We start from the raw sequence: 20,676 nt of genomic DNA on the forward strand, positions 1-20,676 counted from the left end.
CCTGAGGATTTGTTGCTGTTCCTGGATTGGACTGCATACGCACAACATCCATATCTTCAAACAGAACCTCAACTTCCATGGCCTGCCATATGATCTTTCAAATTGCAGTCATGGCCTTTGAGCTCTCGAGATGGAGATGTTCGGGTCGATTCGCTCTGCATCCTAGTGGGCCCTTGCTGTGGACTGGGCAAGACGTGCTCCAGGATGGCTGAGATCCACTCGACCTATCTGATCACCATCGCTGCCGGAGCCTTAAGACACAGCAGAGCGGGCTATCGCAGCTGGACTCCCCTTGAGATCAAGGCCAACGCTTCTTCTGGTCTGATCGCAGCTCAAGCGAGACTTGGGACAGGAGATAAGGCCAACAGACCCCTCCCTCAGGTTACATGTCACTGGTGAGCATGACACCTTGGTGGGCAAATCTCCTGGTGATGGTGGTGAAGAAGATGATGATGAAGCGGAAGATGAAGGTTCAGACCAAGATGAGCTGGATATTGACTGGAAGCCAGGACTCCTGCTACATGATGAGTTGATCGTGCTTTCAGTACTGGGGCACACATGGTATCTAATGCTACACCAAGATAACCCCAATCACTGCTCAACACTGGCAGTATGCAGCCACTAGTGAATACAAAAAACAAGAATCGTCCCTGTCCTCCCCTGGTTTCAGGGTTATGGTCCGTGGGGGTCACCTTTGGCCCCTCCTTCCCCGTTCCCCCTCTCTCAGTCTCTCTGAAACCTGTTGTTCATGCCCTCTGTCACCGCTATCATCATGCAAAAATCATGATATGTATTGGGCAACAGCACGAGTCAAGAGTGAGGCTATAGTCCGGGGGGGGGGGTGTGCAGTCCTAGTACGTCCAACACCTACTTACGCTGAGAAGCCAGTGTGAACGCTTGGAGAAGCACTTCATGTCTCCTATCATTCCAGATGGTTACGTTGGAAATGTCTTAATTTACAAGAAAGTCACTTGGGCTCTGATTGGGACGGGGGCGGGTTTCAGGAAATTCAGTATTCATTCTGGGAAAGAAAAGAAAAAGGAAACAGAGGCTTACGTTCCACTTGAGACTCACATGGCGCCCGGGACCAGCGTCAAGAAGAGTATTTACCTTTGCAGGAGCACGGTCTGCAGCGCCTGCGCCTCGTTGCTCAGGCCGAGCATCGCGAGCAGGTCAAAGACGTCAAAGTCCGCGGCCAGACCTCGCTTCCGGCGCACCTCGGCGTCAGAGCACTTCTGGATCGCCTGGCAGGTCAGAGAGAGAGGCCCATCGCTGGCGCGCTCACAGAGCGCGACCCACAGCCTGGCAAAGGCGACCACCTCGTCCGAGTCAAGGGTCGCGGCGCACTGGCGGAACTCGATGGTCCGCTGGGTGGCAGGCTCAGCATAGAGGGACTCGTCAAAGTGCCCAAAGTGGTAGGCCAGCCTACCGGTTAGCATATGCCCAGAGAGCAGGCGCTGGACGACGCCGGCGCGGGTGGCGGACAGGATCTCCGCGGCACAGCCGATGGTGGTGGGGTGAGAGATGGAGGGGTTCCTGAAGACTGCGGTGCCTGGCGTCCAGGAGATGATCTCGATTGGGTCTTTGGACGAATAGCCATTGAGGGCACCGCGAGGGATGATGCGGTTCTCATCAAAGGAAGACGTGCTGGTGCTGGGACAGCTGCTCTGGGCGGTGATGAACTGCTCGGACTCTGTCTCCACGCTCGACGCCCAGCTCGGGAGCTGCTTGTCGAGCCTCCGCCGGGCTTCAAACTGCGTCAGGCCCGTGGCGACGCAGCTGAAGTCGCGGATGCTCGGGCAGTGCCTGTTGCCCAGCCGGTGCTCCGGGTGCAGCTGACTGAGGATCGGGTCAGCCGCGAATAGGAGGGCCGCGATACGACGCAGATCCCTGGCATTCATCCAGTCAAAGCCCCGGCCGATGTGGAAGTGGAGGCCACAGGTGGGCGTTGTCATGGTCCAATACTCGTTCTTCAGGGCGTTACATACCTTGCGAACCTCTTCGAAGCTCTGCGGATTGTCGGACCACAGGGCAGGTGAGGTCACCTCGACGGCGATCCAGCCGACGCCCTTATAGGGCAGGGAGATGTCCAGATCGCCTGGGAGGCAGATGGAATCGTCGCTGTCAGCCCACCACTTGCTAAACATGTGGAATTCTTCGAGCTCGTTGGGATAGAAGATGCACGTCGGGGTGCCTTGATTCAGGCCGAGGCGGTCGAGGGTTTTCTGGACATGCTCGTACGCAGCCTTGACACCGCAGCTCCGCTCATTGGAGTCGAGGAAGATTTCATCGTCAGCAGGAGGAGGAGGGGACATGCCTGGGTCTGGCTCTGGCTCGTTGGGGACGACGATGAGCTTTCTGTAGGTCTGGTCAAAGTCCTCGGCGTCGAGGGGCAGCTCATCTTGCTGGGACTCCTGGATGAAGGCAACGGCGAACTCGAGCTCCACGCCGAAGCTGAACCTATTGTTCGGGTTAGTGGCTGCCATTTGGGTCTTGTCTTTCTTCTTATTTGCTCTTTTTCCCTTGCCCCGCCCTTTCTGTGCTCGCCTTCTTATTTAGTGAAGGAATTTTATTTTATCCATTTGTGATTCAGACCTGGCGGACATGACTGCACTATATATGGTGATCGAAAGTCAGTGACAAGTGGACTGTTTGGAGTCTGTAATGATCATTTCCCAGATCAACATGATTTCTTCATTGGTATCAATCGTGCAGACAATGCCACTGAACCATTGAATGCCTTTTCACAGTGGTAGCTTTTGTTTGAAGTACGGTAGAGCAATGGAACGTGTATTGCTGTCAAAGAAAAGCCTTTCATTCTTGATTCCATGTTCCCAGTTTGACCATAGTACTGTCACTGGTTGCCAGAGGCTGGACAACTCATTGTCTATCACACAATATTGTAATTATGTGTCTGTGTCCGAATTGGGTCATTACCATTTCCCCCTCCCCCCATTCACAAACCCCGAAAGAAAAAAGCAGACCAACAAAGAGAAACTCCGGCACACCAATTTGGAAGGTATATCCCTTGTTCTGTTCCTTCCTCGAACAATTCAACTCTATAGAGGGAAGGAGGTGAGCTGTCGAGCGCTTACATAATAAATAAAGTGGCCAGCCAATACTGATTACAGTAATTACTTCACCGCCCAGGCTCACGAAAATCCTACATCATCACGCGTTTTTTGCACTCCTGCTTAGGACGATTGACAGGACCGAAATGACTCGTCAGCGCCCATGATAGGGCGGCTGAGGCGGATGTGGCCAAGGTGTCAGGCTCACTGTATAAGCCACGGTACTTACGACCTCATCTTGCCTTTGTGCTCTTTATTTTTTATTTTTCCAACATTTTTTGGTGTCCTTTACAGCCGCCAGATCCGACCAGACGAACGACAGACACCCCACGCCCATACCCTCTTTTTATGCGCTTCCCAAATTCACTAGGCAGAGACAAAATCAAAATGTCAGTCGAGAAGGACGAGCAAACATTCCCGAGACCCGCCACAAGAAAAGGCGTCTCTGAGACGCGCGCCATGCAGGTACTCGTGTACTATGTACGATGCTCCCGCGGCTTTGTCGATCTCCGCCGTGCCTGCCATTGGCCAGCTAGACGGATAGTCTCTAACTGACTCTCTCGGATTCTCTCGGTCCTTTCTTGGATGCTGCAGCAGCTCGTAGAGTTTGTGCCCAGCTTGTTTCACCAACGAGGAGGAGGGGAATACTGAGGGGTGGACGGGTGGACGGACGGATTTTCATTCGGGAATAGGACGTTGAGTCAGGAGCCCCAGTCTCCGCCATGGGGCAGATCGGCTTGCGCGGATATCGACGAACCGTGATGGTGTGCAGGACGATCAGGTGCCCCTCCTATCTACGACCCTCTCGCCTGCCGAGGACGAGATAATGTGTGCACTGCCGAGAAGCATCACTATCACTCAATCTGCCATGGCTGCATGAGGACCAGAGATTACCAGAATGGGCAAACCGTATCCTACCCTGGGGGGACCGACCCTCCTGTCTCACATCATCGCGCATACGCCTCTCCACACACCTTGCCAGGCCTGCCAAGGGCCCTCCCTGGACCTTTGGACTCTTTCACGCTCTCTCTCCTTCTCTTTTCCCATTTCGTGCAGACGTCCGGCCATCATGGGATTTTGTCATAGGCGCGCTTTGCGGTATTCTTGTTTTCGTTTCAATGACAAGACCATCCCACGCTCGGCCCATCTCAATTATAACCGTCACGCTGCACGCACGAGACAGTCAAGAGAGGGCTCCCCCCCCTTCTCAACCCTGCGACAGAATTCTCCAGTTAAATTCCTTGATTCGCCTTTTGGATAAGACTTAGTCTGTCCATCTTTCCCAAGCCATAAGCGGAGTCCCATGGTCACACACACCTCTCTACACACCATCCCCCACCATGCATGATGCCAAATTCGGCCAGTTCGCGCCTCATGCGCCTCAAGGGTCTCTCACCCCCATTCGGAATTTTCTTGTGGTCATCCCAGACTAGGGGAGAGATGTGCCAGTGTATCATCCTCTTGGAATGAAAGGCAGCACGTGAGTGGTCTGCGTGGCCCTCCTGCACCTGGTGCGGTTCCAGCGCTACTACTTTAACCAGCAAGGGTATAGAGGTAGTAGCCTGTTCCGTGCAAATGCCAGTCGTGCCAGTGTGCCAAAACCCCAGTCACCAGTGAGACCTGAGACACTGCCTACGAGCAGCTGAGGCTGCGCAGGGCACGCGGCCGACCAAGCTGTGGAATGCTAACTTTTTTTCTTGATTTCTTTCTTTTTCACCAGAGGCGGTCTTGCCGGTGACCACCAGCCCTTTTGGATCCTCCACACACCAGCCTTTGGGTTTTCAGCTCTCACAAGGCGACCAAGCGGGCCCGCTTTGGGCAAGTTGGTGGCTTGTGGATGAGCACTACGAGCCCTTGGTGGGCTGTGGATGGGTAGTCATGGCGGTGGGATGTCTCTGACTTTAGACTACTAGGTCTTGCAATGTTCGTGATGGCTGATGGTGTGCATGCATGTGTGCGTTGCATGCGCGTTCCGTGGGGTCAAGGGTAACTACCAGGATGGGTATAAGAAGATCTGGATGATCAATCTCCTTTCTGTCGTCCCCCCTCGAGTCATGGTTACCCCATCCTCCTTCACTCTGTTCATGCTTATTTCTATCCTCGTATCCCTCGTCCTTCTTTTCTTCAAGTGCCGGAGTAGTTCATCTTCTTACTCTTCTTCACCTTTAGGAGAAGAGAAGTCTTAGAGGCTGACGAGCTTGTTGGTCATATGTGATATCCCTCTGGTGCCTCCTGACAGGTCAAGTGAGCCGGCAAGGCCGGCGGAATCTCATATCTCTCTTTCTCTGGTGGATTGGTTGAGAAAGGGTTCGCCTCCGTCTTTCACATACGAGACGCCCGCCCTGTCATACCGGATGGCTATCGACCTCACACCGATACTGAGAAGGGCGTAGGATCACACATCTGCTCATATATATTGGACGGGGTGTACCCACACCACACACAAGCACAAGCACAAGCGTACCACGCACACCCACACCACACCATAAAATATATATAAGATCCACATCTAGAGCCATCGTCAGCCATGCCGAGGACCACAAGGAATCAGCCCGAGCCCTCACGGCGTGACTCCTGGCCGCCTACACAGATTTCTCTCTACCAGAGCATCGAGGACGAAGGCAACGATACCAAGATGGCCGCCCGCCACCGCGAGTCCCTCGCCGTTGATGACGACCCTATCAACTCCTTCCTGACACCCACACCCCTCCTCGAAGATGGTGACACCGACGACGACATCATGGACATGGACATGGATATGGACATGGCCTTTGACGCAGGCATCGAGGACCCACAGCGGCCCTCGCCCGCCGTCCGAAGCATCAGCCCGTCTAAACTCACCGGCGGCCTGAGGCCACCACCATCCCCAAGGACACCAACCCCGCCCCATTACCTCAGATCAGGCTCCAGGTCGCCCCCCTCTCGCAACTCTCCTGAGATTGCCACCCCCAGCACAGACATGGGAGGCGCCGACAACGACTATGATGACGGAGAAGACTACGTCCGCCTCACACCACAGGGCTTCACCCTGGCCGCCCCACCCCTCACCCTCCGCAGCTTCATCTCGCACGGCAACAAGGCTCGCAAGTCAGGCAAGTCTGCCGCTGTGGCCGCCGCCAAGGCACGAGAGAAGGAGCAGGACCGCGTCGCCCTGGCCATGGTTCGTGGTGGCTACACGCCTCCGACGACAGGACCAACGACAGCGCATGATGATGATGATGATGATGATGATGATGATGACGACGACGTTATGGTGGGTGACAATATGTACCTGGCGCCCAGCCCATCCATTCACCACCACCATCATCAACAACAACATCACCACCACAGCAGCAGCAGCAGGCCCAAGATGGCACCCGCAACGCGCGGCCGCTCGATGACCTCACTGGGCCGGCCCGCACCCACGCCGCTCTCGCGTCTCCCAAACAGGCCGAGGAGCTGGTCGGGTGCGAACGACAACATGTACCACGGGAGTGGTGGACGTCTCTCCCCACGGGCGTGGCGGGAGCCGAGCCCAGATGTGTGGAGCATCGAGGAGGATGCAGAGGGAGAGGTGTTGAGCGAGATGGAGGGGGAGGTGGATGCGCCGGATTATGTTCGACGAACGGCTAAGGCGGGGAAGAGGGTTCGCTTTGCGGCTATGAGGGAGGAGATTCCTTGAGAGTGTAAGAGGACTGGAGGAGGATGTAGTCGATTATGGTGATTGATACACACGATACTAGCATACTTGGAGAGATGGCGTTTTACTTGACTGCATGGGATTGTGTTTTCTTGTCTTTTATGGTGCTTGGACTTGGGAGGTCTTTTCTCGTTGGATCTGCTTGTTGTCTCTTGCTCTTCCTTGCTCATCGATTGGGTGCATTTTCATATCCTGGCCTCTGGGAGGTAACTAAGAGGGAAAGGCAACCAGGAAGGTATTCCCGGCGGACGGTTTTGTCTTGTCGCATCTACTTGTTTTCCCGTTCATCGCATCGCACCGCACCGCCTTGCTCAGGCAGCAGGCAACAACGGGCTGGCGGGCTGGTAATATCGTTACCCCCCCCCCTTGCGGACCTTCTTTTTCTTCCTTTCAGATGTGTTATTACAATCTGTACTTTATTTTACACACATGGCTTGGTCGTCATACTTGGTAGAACCTTGGAAGCTTTTGCTCGCGCATTACACACTGCTTCGCTGGATGGTGGGAGGAAGGTAATAAGGATGTAGAAATACAGAGTACAGTCTTGTTTTCAAGCTTTTTCAGTCTCTATCTGTGCTGTTTCTCTACTCACGTCTCTCTGCTCGCTTAGTGTTGATCTTGTATGTTTTGAGTCTTCAACGTCCTTTTTTGTGCCGATTCTATCGTGACTGTCAAGTGCAGAGTAGCTGGAAAAGGAACTTTGCCTGAGCTTCGATCTTTACACACAAATAAACACCTCATATCAACCTTACGAGTCTTACGAAAGCAGATTATCGTTTGACCTTTTCGTATAGATGCAAACAAATTTCCAAGATGACTGCGAGCATCCTGCTCCTGCAACAAACTTTCAATCCACTCTTGGCCAGACTTCTCTCTGTGGCAAGATAAAATCAGCATCGGGACGGTTGGTGGGGGGGGGGGGAGGGAGGGGAAAAACAATAACCGCGGAAATGAGTATCATAGGTCAACAATGGCTTGGATCTGGCCACTGTTGTCGTTGTCAGATTACATTCATTGCGCATCTTCTCCTTCTCCCTGAAACTCAAGGCTTCGATGGGCGTGCTTGGTCTCAGCTCAGCCAATGAACCTGCTCCGCCCGCAGAAGCTCATCTATAACTGGATAGGAGGAGCAAATTTGCATTTCTTAATTGGTATGATGGCTCTTGAGAGACGGGCCGCATCGCCCATGGCTTGTTGAGGAGAGCGAGGACTAATAAGAGACCCGTCCAGAAGGTTTCGGAGGGCCCGACACTATTCGATGTAGTCTACCCAGGGTATTTAGTAGTAGTTCGGCTGAGAGCAACGACTATCAACTCTTTGATCTGGTATCCTGCATATCCCTTGGTATGTTCGCTGCAAACCTTTTCATTAACATGAGATGATTCTCATCCAAACTCTAATATCCCCGTCTGACAGTCTCCAAACTTTGTCAAAGCGGTGCTGGTCGAGGTTGCTGCCTGCTTAACACCCGTACTATACAGGCCCACGATCACTGCTCCGATCCAATTTCAATAAACTCGGGATCTTTCAACACAAGAGTGTGGCTTCTCTGGAAACTCCCACATCCCGTCGCCACCTGCGCCACGCCTCCCGACCCACAGAGATGGCAAGGCGGGCTCCTGACACACCTGCTTCCGTGTCATGCATTGGAGGCGTGGGTAGTAAGGCTACACCAGACGCCACTCTACTTGGACGACCGTCTACTGATCAGAAGGCGTATTGATCACTCCACAGTCTCACTTGTGTCACGGAAATTACAAAGTCAATAGTGCAAACTCTTATATGGGCATAGTAGTGAGGCTGGAACAAACATGTCTGTGGACCTTGGATGACTTGTCAATCTATCCGCTGATATGCGGCGGGATGTGTGCGGCATGTTCTTTCTTTTGGTACCAACACAGTCATTGTCAATACTGAATGACACCTGGGTTAACAAGGCTTTCATTGCCTGCTTGTCTACCACAACAAAACTATACACAAGCACACAGCTGCCATGTACTTGATATGACAGAGATCCTACTGCCTTGAGCTTCAATCTTGCCTTGAGTCTGCCTGGTAAGGATCTTTTGGTCACGAGTGAGGTTGCCACTGTGCTATTATGTATGTGTAATTAGGTATTATTGATTACAGTGATGACTCTTAAGCTATGACTCCCATGTTATCACAAGGCATCCTAAACTGCCAGATGGACGTCTGCCTATTCTTACACATTGTCAAGGATGTAATTAACCCGGTTTTTTATGCATTTTAGAAAGAGGCATGTTAAAGAGTCACAGCCACGTGATTGCCTAATAAACATGCTCATTTGTGTTTGCTTGGTCTTCTGTGCACAACGAAACTTCAATGTGTCCATCTACTAAGCAATCCTTTCTTTAACATGAGGTGGAAGAGAGGAATGTTTGCAAGGCCATAGATCAACAAAAGGGCAAATACATATTTGCATTCAATACAGAATGAACATGCAACACTGGTCTCTATCAAGTTGGGGGGGGGGGGGGGGTTCAAAGAGGAAAAGAAGGACAAGTGAGAGAGAAAGTCGTCACGACCTACGGTATTCCTTGACGGAGTCGATCTCTTCATTCAACTTCCAGCTTCAACCTGCACCTAATGATGGCCTTTCCACGACCTGTTTATATTTTCCTTTTCTCCATGCCTTGAATATTTAGAACCCTCGCATCTGAGCCTTCCTTCTTTTCAATCTTCATCCTATGTTGTTCCAACATACTTATTCATTACTTCAGCAATCCATTGGGTCGTCTCTCCGGTGCTGGTGAGGAGGGTTAGGGTCAAGCGACCATTTGCGTGTACACATTAATGCTGCAGGATGGTCTTTCCTTAGGTTGGCTCTCTAAAGATGTGTACACTGTACTCTCTGAGCTGCGATCCGTCTTCTGAATCCCAGAAAGGGAAAACAGCAACCACAAGGACTGACTGACGATCGGTAGTAGATCCTTTGAGAGCATGTGTCTGTGCACGTGGCTGAAGAAAGAAGGAACGTGGACTGACGCGTAGCCGGCTACGTATTTCCGAACCTTGATTGACAAGCTCCTGCAGGCCTCGCTTCCGAGGTCGATCAACGTCTTTGAAAACCACCCCCTCCCCGCACGGGAAAGGTTTCAGATCCCAAAGTCGAACATATCACCGTGTTCAGAGTACGACAGAGGCTGGCAACTTACTGTACAACGACACGGCTGGAGGCATACAATCCACGAGCTCTCACACAGTACTTCAAGTTTTGGAAGCTTGACGGGACACAAAACACAAACACCCTCCCTCGTTGACTATCATAACCCAATACTATCCACAGGGAGGACAAGCAAGCTACCTTCAAGATGGGTGCTCACGACCTAGAGGAGACCATGTCCTTCCGCGCCATCACGTTCAACGTGCGCTACGCAAACCCCAGACCCGCCAAGCACGAGGAGCTCTGGAAAGTCCGCTGCCCCAGGCTCTGCACCCAGCTGCGCTTCGCCGTGGCCGGCCACCCAGCCGCCTTCATCAGCCTCCAGGAGGCGCTGGCCCAGCAGGTCGAGGACGTCCAGGCCGAGATGGGCACCTCGTGGGCCCACATCGGGGTCGGCCGCGACGACGGCGTGGCCGCGGGCGAGTTTTCGCCCGTCTTCTACAAGGTGGACGTGTGGGAGTGCGAGCGCGACAGGACGTACTGGCTCAGCCCGACCCCGGAGACGCCAGGCTCCCGGGGCTGGGACGCCGTGCTGCCGCGGATCGTGACCATGGGCCAGTTTCGCCACAGGGACACGGGCACGCGGGTCGTCGTCCTGAGCACGCACTTTGACCACGTGGGCATCAGGGCGAGGGCCGAGAGCGCAAGCCTGATCCTCAGGCTCACCGATGCCTGGGTCGGCGAGGTCACCGCACAGGGCCACGCGAAACCCCCCGTGTTCCTGGGCGGGGACTTCAACAGCAAGACGAGCGACCCGGCCTACCAGACCATGACGGCGCCTGGCACCGGCATGACCGACATCGCGACCCTGATCCCAGAAGGGAGGCGGTACGGGAACGAGCTGACCTACACCTCGTTCGACCAACCGGACCAGGAGCCCAAGCGGATCGACTTTCTGTTTGTCAAGGATACTTCGGCTATCAAGTTCCTCACGTATGGGGTGCTGGCCAATCGCTTCGACGATGGCGTGTTTCTGTCAGACCACAGGGCCACCGTTGCAGACATGGAGATTCCCGTCAGAGGGCAGCGCCCCTCGTCCTGAATGGGCAGATTGGGTTGTATGTGGGTGAGCGTGCGCGCGCGCGCGCGTATGTTATTCGTCTTGGGCGCATGCATACTCGGTTTGGTAGGGTGTCACTATTCGCGTTATTTCTGCAGGACATGCAGAAAGGGTGACGAATCATTCATCAGCGAGCTGATCAGGAGCGGCGGTGCCGTGCAAATTCTTCACTCTTCTCTCCTCTTAGTGGTGGCGTGCTTCCATGTTACCAACCCTTTCGTCATCAGCTGGTACGCGTCTTTTTTCTTTCTTTTTCTCTTGTCCTTTCGTGTCAGGCTGAGGAAGAGACAGACGTAGAAGGGGGGGGGTTAGGGTGGGGGTCCGTGAGGAAAAGAGATCTCGATACGGGGAGATATGGTCTGAGATGCAATGGGAGAGAAGGGGGTGCCACAATCTAAGACATCATCATGCGGCCCTTGAAGAGCCACGAAAGGCTCATGAACACAAACGAGCGAGTGGGAACAAGGAGCATGCAGCAGCCACAGACTGGACGAGGTAACTCGTGTTCACTTCGTGCTTGTGGTCTGGTTCCCCATTTGCAAAGGACCAGCGTTGTCCATTGCACATTAGTGGATAAAGCTACAGCGACAGAAGCCACCCTCCATATTGTGCAACTCGTTCTTGTTCCGTTCCCCCTCACACACAACAATGATGCCAACTCTTGTTCAAAAATGGTCTCTTGGAGATAATGTGAATTCGGCTGTTTTTGTTTTCTACGCTTACTTGCGCAGCACCTACAGCAGTCGCTAGAGAGTCACGCCAGCTACCAAAGAACGGCTGGCGTACCTCTTCCGCGCGCTGTCAATGTTCTTGATCTGTGAGGACACTGAGAAAAGAACCACGTCCTCCACGCTGCCGGGAAAGCAAGTTCAAACTTGGGTACCCGCTGAGATCTGCCCGGTTTCATGCCAGCTCTGCTCTTTCAGAGGTGAGGCAACACAGATTCCCAACTAACTATTGAGGCCAACTGCCTCTGGCACCGGCTCTCAGGACATGGATGTATATTCTTTAGTGCAGCGCGAGGCTGAGTGCCGAAGAAGGCGAAGAAAAGGGTGGTGTGGCATGATGTAGTGTGTTCCATCCATGGGGGAGGAAAGGGGGAGGGTGGTTGTGCTTGTGTGAACGAAGACGCTGCTTCAAACCCGTTCACGACACCATATGTAAGTACGTGTGTTTGCCCCCCTCCTTCAGTCACCCACCCAATTGGCGATGGACAACACAATCAGTTTATTGCTTACCTGCCGTCGTTTGTCGCAGTGAATACCACCTCCACCATCCCACCCAACGGCTGGTGGCATGACGGAACAAACTGTCCTCCCGCCCCCGCCCCTCTCTGGAAGACAGATTTGGTGTGGATGCACAGCAACACAATGGTGGTGGATGGTTCACCGGGATGAAATGGGAGAATTAGGGTTGGTAGGTCAAAGTCAACAGGAGAACCCTTTCTCAGCCTCAAATCAAGACGGGCGAACTCTTCAACGACCCACCCTAAGGTCTCATGATTTCCCGCCTTTTCCTTATCCTCAACTACTGCTCACTTACATCCACCCCATTCTAGACTTGCATTGAGGACCCCCCAGCGTAACCGCGTGCGTATGTCTAACAGCAGCACAGCAGTCAAGCACACGGCTGAAAACAGGTGAGATGACGCTCTCCATGCGTCTGGGGTGGTTTCTACACGCGAGCCCCCGCATTAGGCCGTGCATCATTGGTGCGTGTATGTGCATACCACGATGGCGAGGAGGAGGACGAGGACCCAAGGAGATTGGCGTACATGTTCCCCCGGCCTTTGTTCTGCAGGGTGGTGGCGAAGCAAACGTCTTTGCCATCATCACAAGGGCGCGTGCATCCGTACTGGGTGCTGTCATTGGAGCTCGGAACCGTCTTCTCGGGGCAGCGGTGCAGCGCAGAAGCAACGTCGCGCAATCGCGCCCTCATCAGAGAAAAGTCAATCTCGGGTAGCCGTCTCCGCATATACCATAGCACAATGCATTGATTGCATGCGGGGGACAAAAGCAGCCCATGCACCTGTCGTCTCGTTAGGTCTTTGGACTTCTTGCGCATGCACGGTGACTGCTTTTGCTGGTACCACTCAAGCATCGAGCATGGGTCTCACTATGAGTTGTCATGTGCAGTAGTGTGTGTGTTTGTGAGACGAGGGAGCTGAAGATACAAGACGACGTGTGTGTTCGTTTTACCGAAGAGCCCAGGAACCTGATCAAAATTCCCTCAAGCGTGGCGCTTTTCTCTCTCGTCTCTCCTCATGCCGGAGTGCGTGTCACTCTGGGATTGGATTCGGCTTCAACGGGCTGGCGGGCTTACTGATGAACTCACCTCTCTAGGGACGTGAAAAGTAACGACGAAGGAAGGAAAGAAAGAAAAAAAAGGCGGCGAGACAGGATCTCGGTCATGTGGGCAGAACAAGGATCATCCAGACGCAGACGGCAATCCTCTTAGTAGCTGCCTAATCGAACCATAGTAACGACGAAAGGGGCAGATCTGGAAGTTCGTTGCTATGGCGAGAGGCTATACTAGGTAGGCACAATAGTGGCCAGGAGCCATGACCAGGGTCTGCAGTACAGTGCTAGGTGCCTACAAGGTGGGTTTACCTTCATTCTTTCCACCCTCCCACAGGGTCAGCATGTATCAGAGGACTTTTCGTCGTCATCAACAACGATAATAACAATTATACATTCTATTGTGGAATCAGCAATCTTGTGTACATCATCCACTCGTCATTTGATACAAGCCTTGCTATAATACGAATTGTTCTGCACCCACGCGGTTGCTCCCTTGATGGATGTTTGGGGGGGTGGGTTGTTTTATATTTGTCCTTGAAATGGCAAGGCGCGGGCTGTATATGTGGATTCTGGCATCATGACCCATCCACTACATCTTTTCTCGAACCTGGGTCGAACAAAGTCGAAAGGGACCACGATACAGTACCTGATTACGTAGCGTGCTGGCCCACTTTCGGTGGTGACCCGTCACTACAACGAGGTTGGGGGAGCATTGAACTGATCAAGATCTCAGAAAAGACTACAGTTATCGGTAAACATTAGGCCTGTCCCGTCTTGGGATGGTAGATACTTGGCAAAGACCAAGCCTGCATGAGATCGTGTGAACGGGATCATCCCTCTGCATCCTGATGCAATGTTGCTGCGTTGGCATTGTCTGTCAGCATGAAGCACATGTGTGCCATACGGGGACGGCGTCATTCGGCAGGACGACGACGCACGTGAGTCTGTCGGCCAAATCAGCCCCAACCTATCCCGAGGAAGCCGTTGAGCCTCAAGAGAAGAAAGACCCACAATGGCGCATTTGACCGTGGGGAGAGAGAGAAGCGTTAGAGCTGAGGGAGGGGCCCCGACCTGACTGCTCTCGCATTACGCATTGTTCGAGTCCCGATCCTCCATACCGATCGGATCAGATTCATGCAACAGCCTGCACACTGCGACCAACGAGAAGAGAGCCCAGGGTGCGGTCCCCCCCCCCCTTTTTTTTCCTTCTCTTTCTTTTTCTTTTTATAAGCCAGTCTACAGTACACAAGAAGCCACCTTTGCCTGTCCAGTCACTTCGCGTCCTTGACGTGCAACAGGCCACGTCTCTCTTTCCTCGTTCTTCTGGATCTTTCCGAGCCACGAAGGGGGTTAGCGCCTTCTGGGGCTTGTGTCTGCTTGCCTTGTTGGCTGGTTTTTGTATGTGTCATTGCTGCCTGTCGTTGGTCAGGAGTTCATCGTGCGCGCATATGTAGGACATCAGAAGACTCTCTTTCTGGGAATCATTGTTGGACGGACTCAGGTAGATGGCAGGCAGGCAGGCAGGCAGGCAGGCAGGCAGGCAGCTTTTCCCCCACAGGATCCACCATCGCCAAGGGTGAACGATGCAGTGGACAGTACTAGTAAGGCGGGAGACAAGAAGAGAGTGACGAGTGCATGCATGGATAGGCCCACTGGTGCTACCTGCTGCTGCTGCTGCGATATGATTTGGTAGAAAGGACATCTTCGCGGGACAAACAGCCCATGCCCTACTGCAGGGACGGCCGAGACCTTTCCTCTCTCTCTCCCTTCCTTTTCTCACGACCAGGCTCCCAGCTTTTTTTTTTTTTTTTTTTTTTTTTTTCTATTGTGCCAGACCATGGGATGGATCTTTCCCTCCGTCCTCGCTCCCGTCCCTGCTCCACACTCATCCACCCACCCACACTTACACTCTGCCATCCACTACCATCCTTGTCCGAGGCTGCCTGCATCTCGACATGGGAACAGCAGCATACATCTGAGATCTTCCATTCTTCACGATGGGCCCGACGCTGACATACTGTAGCAAGGTTCTCACAAAATGAGGACTAACTTTTGCGCGCGATTTCTTTGTTATTTAGCACACAGCACGACTACAAAGTTCGGATTCAGATTCCGGGGCTGGTGCCTCCTGTTACCGGGCCATGTTCCGGAGACACCCCCCCCCAGGGTAAGACAATTGGTGGCCTGTCTTGGTCCTACTGCTGCTGCTACTAGTACTACTATAGTATGCAGTAGTGGGAGTAACATGTCCTAGATCGTCAGCGCCTTCTGGGGAGATGGGAGGCGGACCATCTGCTGTACTCTGCTCGGCTGTCCCTCCTGCTCAACCATCAAAGGAAGGGAGTGAAGCAGGAAATAGAAGAGTACAGAGAGGAAGAGAAAGATGGAGAAAGCCGAAGAAAGAGAGAGGGAGGCGGAGGGAGAAAAGAAGGTTGCGTTGCAATGGTACACGGTTTGGGTTGTCTGGCAGCTTGCGACCCGAGCAACGCTCTCATCGTTGCCATCCATTAAGCCCATCCATCCATACGCTGCTCTTCATTCTCCCGGGGGTCCCTTCTCGTCAGCCTTGGATTTTCCCTTGGCCGTCGCTGTCGCACGCCCCTCCCTACCTTCCTTCAGCGTCACCCTGGGGTTTGAATTGGGCTTCTTTTTGCCGCTCCACATTGTACCCCAGCCCATCTGTCCCCTCCATCCCAACCCATGCGATCAATTTATCTGGTCGTGCTATGTACCATGCATGTATGTACCATGAGTAAGTACTAGAGAGTGGTACTATGTACTGTACGATGGTACTTTGAGCACTACTATACAGTCACTCCCCCCCACACCCACCGGCACCAGGACGAAAAGGGCGAGAATAAAACTCGCAGCAGCCGCTGCGTTTCGTTCCCGCTTCAGGTTATTTCTTCACATTTGGTTTTTTCTTCTTCTTTACCTCTTTGAGTTGTTTCTAGTGCAGATTCAAGCTCACACATGTTTGGCTCTCTAAGTTAGATGACTGCCCATCAGATACTTTCCCAAAGACAACAACGGAAACAAGACAGACAGAAACGAGCATTTCCGTTCCTACAACAACAACCCGACTCATACCGAGTTTACATCGTCCTTCCAAGAATATGCAAGCTCTATAACGGCCCTGCTCCACCCGAGGGACCGACCTGCGACGTCAAGTTCCCGCCCCGAACCTTTTTGGCCCACCAATTTTTTTGTACTCGTCCTACTTTACTTATCTGAACCATTTCTCCCGGCCTGGGCCCCGGGTTTCGTACACATTCTACAGTCGCAGCACAGCTCTCAATCTTTCCTGGATTGAGAGTGTAAGTTGCCTTTTCCCAGACTCAGACCCAAGCGCAGGGCGACCCCTCCCCGCCTAACGGCCGAGTCAACCCAGTCAGTGTGCAGCGCCGTCATCGCCATCGCCAGCCCCGCTTTCGTTCGTCATGGCGCACCACCAAGAGAAACAACCTTACATGGAGGATGCCGACGAGGAAGGGAACGTGATTGATGATACCAAGACCTATGTTTCCACTGGACCGCCCAGTGTCAAAGAAGAGGCCAATGTGTCGAGGACAAGAAAGGATAACCATCGGCTGAAGGCAGCAGGGAGTGGCTCGTCATCACCGATGGGAAGTCCTCTCCACCTCGATTCGGACTCAAACAGCAACAACAACAACAACCACCACTCTAGCAGCCCTCGCAAGCGGGACGCGAGAAGAGCAAGGGAGTCTCGAGACAAGGAGAGGGAGAGAGAGAAAGCTAGAGAGAAAGAAAAGAGGACCTCAAAAGATAGACCAAAGCCAAGAACCAGCAGGACAGCGCTTCCAGTCCTTCAGACGACGACGACGTCGTCGTCGTCGCGGAAGCAACAAGGTGAACAGCCCAGAGGCAGCCCGACTAAACATGTGCCGAGCCCGATCATCACAGCAGCCGCCACATCAGGCCGACCAAGAGCATACACCTCAACGAACCAGCGACCGTCCAGCTACTATGGCCCTTCTGCCTCAAAACCGCCCCTAGCGAACGCAAGATATTATGCGAATGCCCCTCCTCCGCTGGGCACTTCGTTTCCTCCGCAGTCACCTTTTGTGCCGATTCCTCCGCCGAGCCCTGGACCCTATCTCCACGCCCCGTCGCCATTTGCACCACTACCGCCGCAGGCTCCCGATTATTTTAACCATGCCCCTCGCCCTCTGCACCGTCCAGACTACCGACGCCCATCGTCGGCATTGGGACGCCCTTCCTACCAGCCGTCACCAGGCATTGGCTATCCTCTCGACTACGACGACGACCCCGAAGAGGGTGGCGTCCTCCTCAGAAGACCCTCGCTGAAGACGAGGCCCACACGACAGGAGCTGGACGACCGAGCACGCATGCCACCGCCAGGCGGGCGCCGACCAAGCACGACCATCCAGACCCGGTCCCCCTTCTTCCCACCACCGCTGCCCATAGAGAAACGGCAGTCCTTTGGATCCATCGCGTCTGCAGACTACGACGAGGAGTCCATCTTGGATGATGAGAGCTTCTACTCACCCTCAGAGCAGGGCCTCCACTACAACTACCGACCACACCCGGTCCGGCGGCCGAGCATCGACCCATCTCTGCATGAGCAGGCCGTGACAAGCGAAGCCAGGCGCGGGCGGCGGAGCTCCCTGCACCTGGGCGGCCGCACGCAATCGGCGGAGCGCGACCTGGAGGACAAGATGCGGTTGGCGCGCAGCTACCAGGACAAGGTCGACGGTCCCGTCAACCCGCTGACCACCGACAGCCTGCGCCAGATCTCCAAGATCACCGGCCAGGGCGGCGGTGCCAGGAGTGCGACGAGGTCCCGTGGCGACAGCGGGTATGCGCCTACCAACAGGAACAGCATCGACATGATGGACGACATGCGGATCCTCGTCAAGGGCACGGCGACGCTGACGATCGGCGATGCCCAGATGGACGTCAAGGACGGCGCCGAGATTCGCATCCCGACCAGCGTCGGCGGGGACAGGAACTCGCGCGGGGGCAGCGATCAGGGCTCTTCGTACGCAGACGAGCGGGAGCGAGAGCGGGACCGCGACTCTCGGCGCCCTGAAGAAGGAGGACGACGGACGAGGCACGAGCGCGAACGCCTTGGCGGCGGCGGCGGTGGAGGAACGACGACGGCCACACAGCACGCTCGGGACAGGCGCGCGACCTCGAGGGCTGGTTCGCACTCGCGTGGGTACGGGCACGGGCACGGGCAGGCCATACCGGCTTCGCCTTACCCGCTGGAGTATGGTGGCGGGAGCCTGGGATCCCACTATTACCACTCGCAGCCGCCGTTGGCGTATGCGCCATATGGGTCTCACGGTTTTCCGTACCCGAGCTAGTTGTGGTGTGTGAGGTAGAAGAGGAGGAGGAGCAGAAGAGCAGGCGGAGATGCGTGCGGGTGTGAATGATTTCATTTATGATGGTATGACGAACGAACGAACCGACGAGCGAAGCACAGCTAATGATGATGATGATCTCTCTTCTCTTTCTTCTTCTTCTTTTTGAGCCCAGATTTTCTGAGTTTGTTCTTCTTCGCATCATGAGCTATTGGATGATTGCAGGCGAGCGAGCGAGCTATATTTTGCGTTTGTTTCTTTTTTTCCTTTTCCTCTTCTGTCCTTCTCAATCTTCATGACACGGCGATTCAAGTTTTGGATACCTCAATTGCTTTCCCCTGTCTTTTTTTCCCATTATGTGCGACGTTGTTCAGGCAACGAATTGAGTTAGGTGGGAGGGACGAACAAAAGCCTTCTACGTTTTATGAGGCTATAGCAGGAATGGGGCTGTTATAATGAGTTGATGTTTCTTCTTTTGCTACTCCTTCTCCTTCTGCTGTTTTCCATTTCTCCCTTTGGCTTGTGCGATGGTGTTCCTTTCTGGCATTGGTACGCAATCGCATGGCGTAGGGAAAAGACAAAAGAAGGATTTTGGATATTTTTCTCTCTTTCTTTTTCAGGCCGGCCTAGGGATATTGGGAAATTCTTTGGATACCAGAGGAGATGCTGTTATCTGTAATAGTCTTGTCATATTGATGTTATCTTGAGTGGTGGTTTTCATTTTGATATATACCACTCTGCTCAAACTTGGGGCTGGCTTTCGGGGCAGGGCGCGAGAGAATACTTTCTCTGTACTCTCGATGTACAGAGCACATTCTAGTCAAGGAACAGACAAAATTTTATTCCATTCACATGCTGTGTACAATTACTCTGTCGACAATGTTCCTTCTGTGTCTCTTCTCCTGAACAAGACCTTTCCCTCCTTCCTTTCCTTTCCCTTTTTTTCTTCTTCCTAACACCTCTCAGTTCGCATGCCATTTTTGCCTGATGGGAGGGAGGGGACATGATCCCCTGGACGCAATCAAACGTGCAATGGGGGCGGCTAGTCTTACACATCTGCCACATGTCGACTCCCGACTTGACAAGAGCTCCAGCTCCGTCGAAAGAATGGGCTTGCTACAAGGTGGACGGGAAGGAGGGCAACTCGAGGAACCTGATAGGTTGGGCGGTGCCAAATGGGGGGTGTAGGGAAGAGTACCTTGGGGTGTGGGATGAGAAATGCTAAATGGGCCCTAAGTCACTTACTGCACCGTACGTGAATGGGTGGCCTGTGCACCGTTGCCTGGTCAGAATGACGTCCTGTTGATTTGGCAGGCTTTTGGCTCGAGAGAACACCAAGCCTCGTATCCATAGTATCTATTTTGGATGAGATAATATAATATGATCCAGGGTCTATTGCTATCAAGGCTGTATGACGTTCTTTTTTCTTTCTTGGAAGGATCAGCTTGCTGTTTTTGTTGTTGCTGTGTGCACTGCATAAAGCACGACGGTACGTACCTTGCCTGGTGGGATTTTGCGGCTGTTTCCCCCCAGCTCCTCCCAACCACCAAAGAAACAAGGGTACGTGCAGGCCCAGCCACCGCGTTTCCACCGTAACAAAACCACCACCACAGACCCTCGGCCAACTTTGACGTGCAGGACCACGCACCCCATTTTATCGTCTGCCTTGCCATTTCAGCGAATGCACTTTTTGATCAACTAACGACAAACATACGTCCAAGCTCGTTTGTCGTCACCCATCATCAATCACAAGGCAATCCGTTCAGCAACGTGTGGCCTTGACGACTTCACTTGACTTTCAACACTCTGTGGTGTTGATTGTCCCATTGCAAAACGTCATTTGGCCCTTTGGCTGGTCTCTCAATTTGTGACCAGCCAGGTTAGCCTCATCTCTCCAAAGACCTCAGTGAGACACACATACCAACCTTTGATCATCATCACCAAAACCGAACGAAGCCCTTTCCGCTTCTCAGTTTTCCACGCAAGATGGCGCCCGCCCTCGCGTCCTACGCGCGCTCTCTCCTCACATCTGCC

General features: G+C 53.5%; 7 protein-coding genes across 7 annotated transcripts; 3 read left to right on the forward strand and 4 right to left on the reverse strand.

Annotated features, from left to right (window-relative positions):
• Nucleotides 1–1,106: 1,106 nt before the first annotated feature.
• M406DRAFT_67010 (uncharacterized protein) lies at nucleotides 1,107–2,486 on the reverse strand (the record flags this gene model as incomplete). Its single annotated transcript, XM_040925033.1, has 1 exon — nucleotides 1,107–2,486. The coding sequence occupies one exon, from the start codon at nucleotides 2,484–2,486 to the stop codon at nucleotides 1,107–1,109; it is 1,380 nt and encodes a 459-aa protein (XP_040781583.1).
• A 2,650-nt stretch (nucleotides 2,487–5,136) lies between these two features.
• On the forward strand, nucleotides 5,137–6,732 carry M406DRAFT_285367 (uncharacterized protein; the record flags this gene model as incomplete). The annotated part of the gene is made up of 2 exons (XM_040918611.1): nucleotides 5,137–6,158; nucleotides 6,411–6,732. The coding sequence occupies exons 1-2, from the start codon at nucleotides 5,599–5,601 to the stop codon at nucleotides 6,730–6,732; spliced, it is 882 nt and encodes a 293-aa protein (XP_040781584.1). The 5' UTR covers nucleotides 5,137–5,598.
• A 3,377-nt stretch (nucleotides 6,733–10,109) lies between these two features.
• On the forward strand, nucleotides 10,110–10,976 carry M406DRAFT_59564 (uncharacterized protein; the record flags this gene model as incomplete). Its single annotated transcript, XM_040924640.1, has 1 exon — nucleotides 10,110–10,976. The coding sequence occupies one exon, from the start codon at nucleotides 10,110–10,112 to the stop codon at nucleotides 10,974–10,976; it is 867 nt and encodes a 288-aa protein (XP_040781585.1).
• A 1,692-nt stretch (nucleotides 10,977–12,668) lies between these two features.
• Nucleotides 12,669–13,405, reverse strand: M406DRAFT_67013 (uncharacterized protein; the record flags this gene model as incomplete). Its single annotated transcript, XM_040925034.1, has 2 exons — nucleotides 12,669–12,960; nucleotides 13,329–13,405. The coding sequence occupies 2 exons, from the start codon at nucleotides 13,403–13,405 to the stop codon at nucleotides 12,669–12,671; spliced, it is 369 nt and encodes a 122-aa protein (XP_040781586.1).
• A 1,824-nt stretch (nucleotides 13,406–15,229) lies between these two features.
• M406DRAFT_100943 (uncharacterized protein) lies at nucleotides 15,230–15,942 on the reverse strand. Its single transcript, XM_040914928.1, has one exon. The coding sequence runs from the start codon at nucleotides 15,809–15,811 to the stop codon at nucleotides 15,545–15,547; it is 267 nt and encodes an 88-aa protein (XP_040781587.1). The 5' UTR covers nucleotides 15,812–15,942; the 3' UTR covers nucleotides 15,230–15,544.
• Nucleotides 15,943–17,961: 2,019 nt separating this feature from the next.
• Nucleotides 17,962–19,505, forward strand: M406DRAFT_100944 (uncharacterized protein). Its single transcript, XM_040914929.1, has one exon. The coding sequence runs from the start codon at nucleotides 17,995–17,997 to the stop codon at nucleotides 18,643–18,645; it is 651 nt and encodes a 216-aa protein (XP_040781588.1). The 5' UTR covers nucleotides 17,962–17,994; the 3' UTR covers nucleotides 18,646–19,505.
• Nucleotides 19,506–19,594: 89 nt separating this feature from the next.
• On the reverse strand, nucleotides 19,595–20,295 carry M406DRAFT_67015 (uncharacterized protein; the record flags this gene model as incomplete). The annotated part of the gene is made up of 4 exons (XM_040925035.1): nucleotides 19,595–19,653; nucleotides 19,695–19,758; nucleotides 19,888–19,998; nucleotides 20,140–20,295. 4 exons carry the CDS (start codon nucleotides 20,293–20,295, stop codon nucleotides 19,595–19,597), a joined length of 390 nt encoding a protein of 129 aa, XP_040781589.1.
• Between the last annotated feature and the right edge of the window lie 381 nt (nucleotides 20,296–20,676).

This window comes from Cryphonectria parasitica, assembly GCF_011745365.1.
Source record: "Cryphonectria parasitica EP155 unplaced genomic scaffold M406scaffold_1, whole genome shotgun sequence".
NCBI classification, from domain to species: Eukaryota; Fungi; Ascomycota; class Sordariomycetes; order Diaporthales; family Cryphonectriaceae; genus Cryphonectria; species Cryphonectria parasitica.

Excerpts from the sequence above, each read along its gene's own strand:
- M406DRAFT_100943 (XM_040914928.1), bottom strand. The coding sequence starts at position 15,811 with ATGGGCTTAATGGATGGCAACGATGAGAGCGTTGCTCGGGTCGCAAGC.
- M406DRAFT_100944 (XM_040914929.1), top strand. The coding sequence starts at position 17,995 with ATGCGGTTGGCGCGCAGCTACCAGGACAAGGTCGACGGTCCCGTCAAC.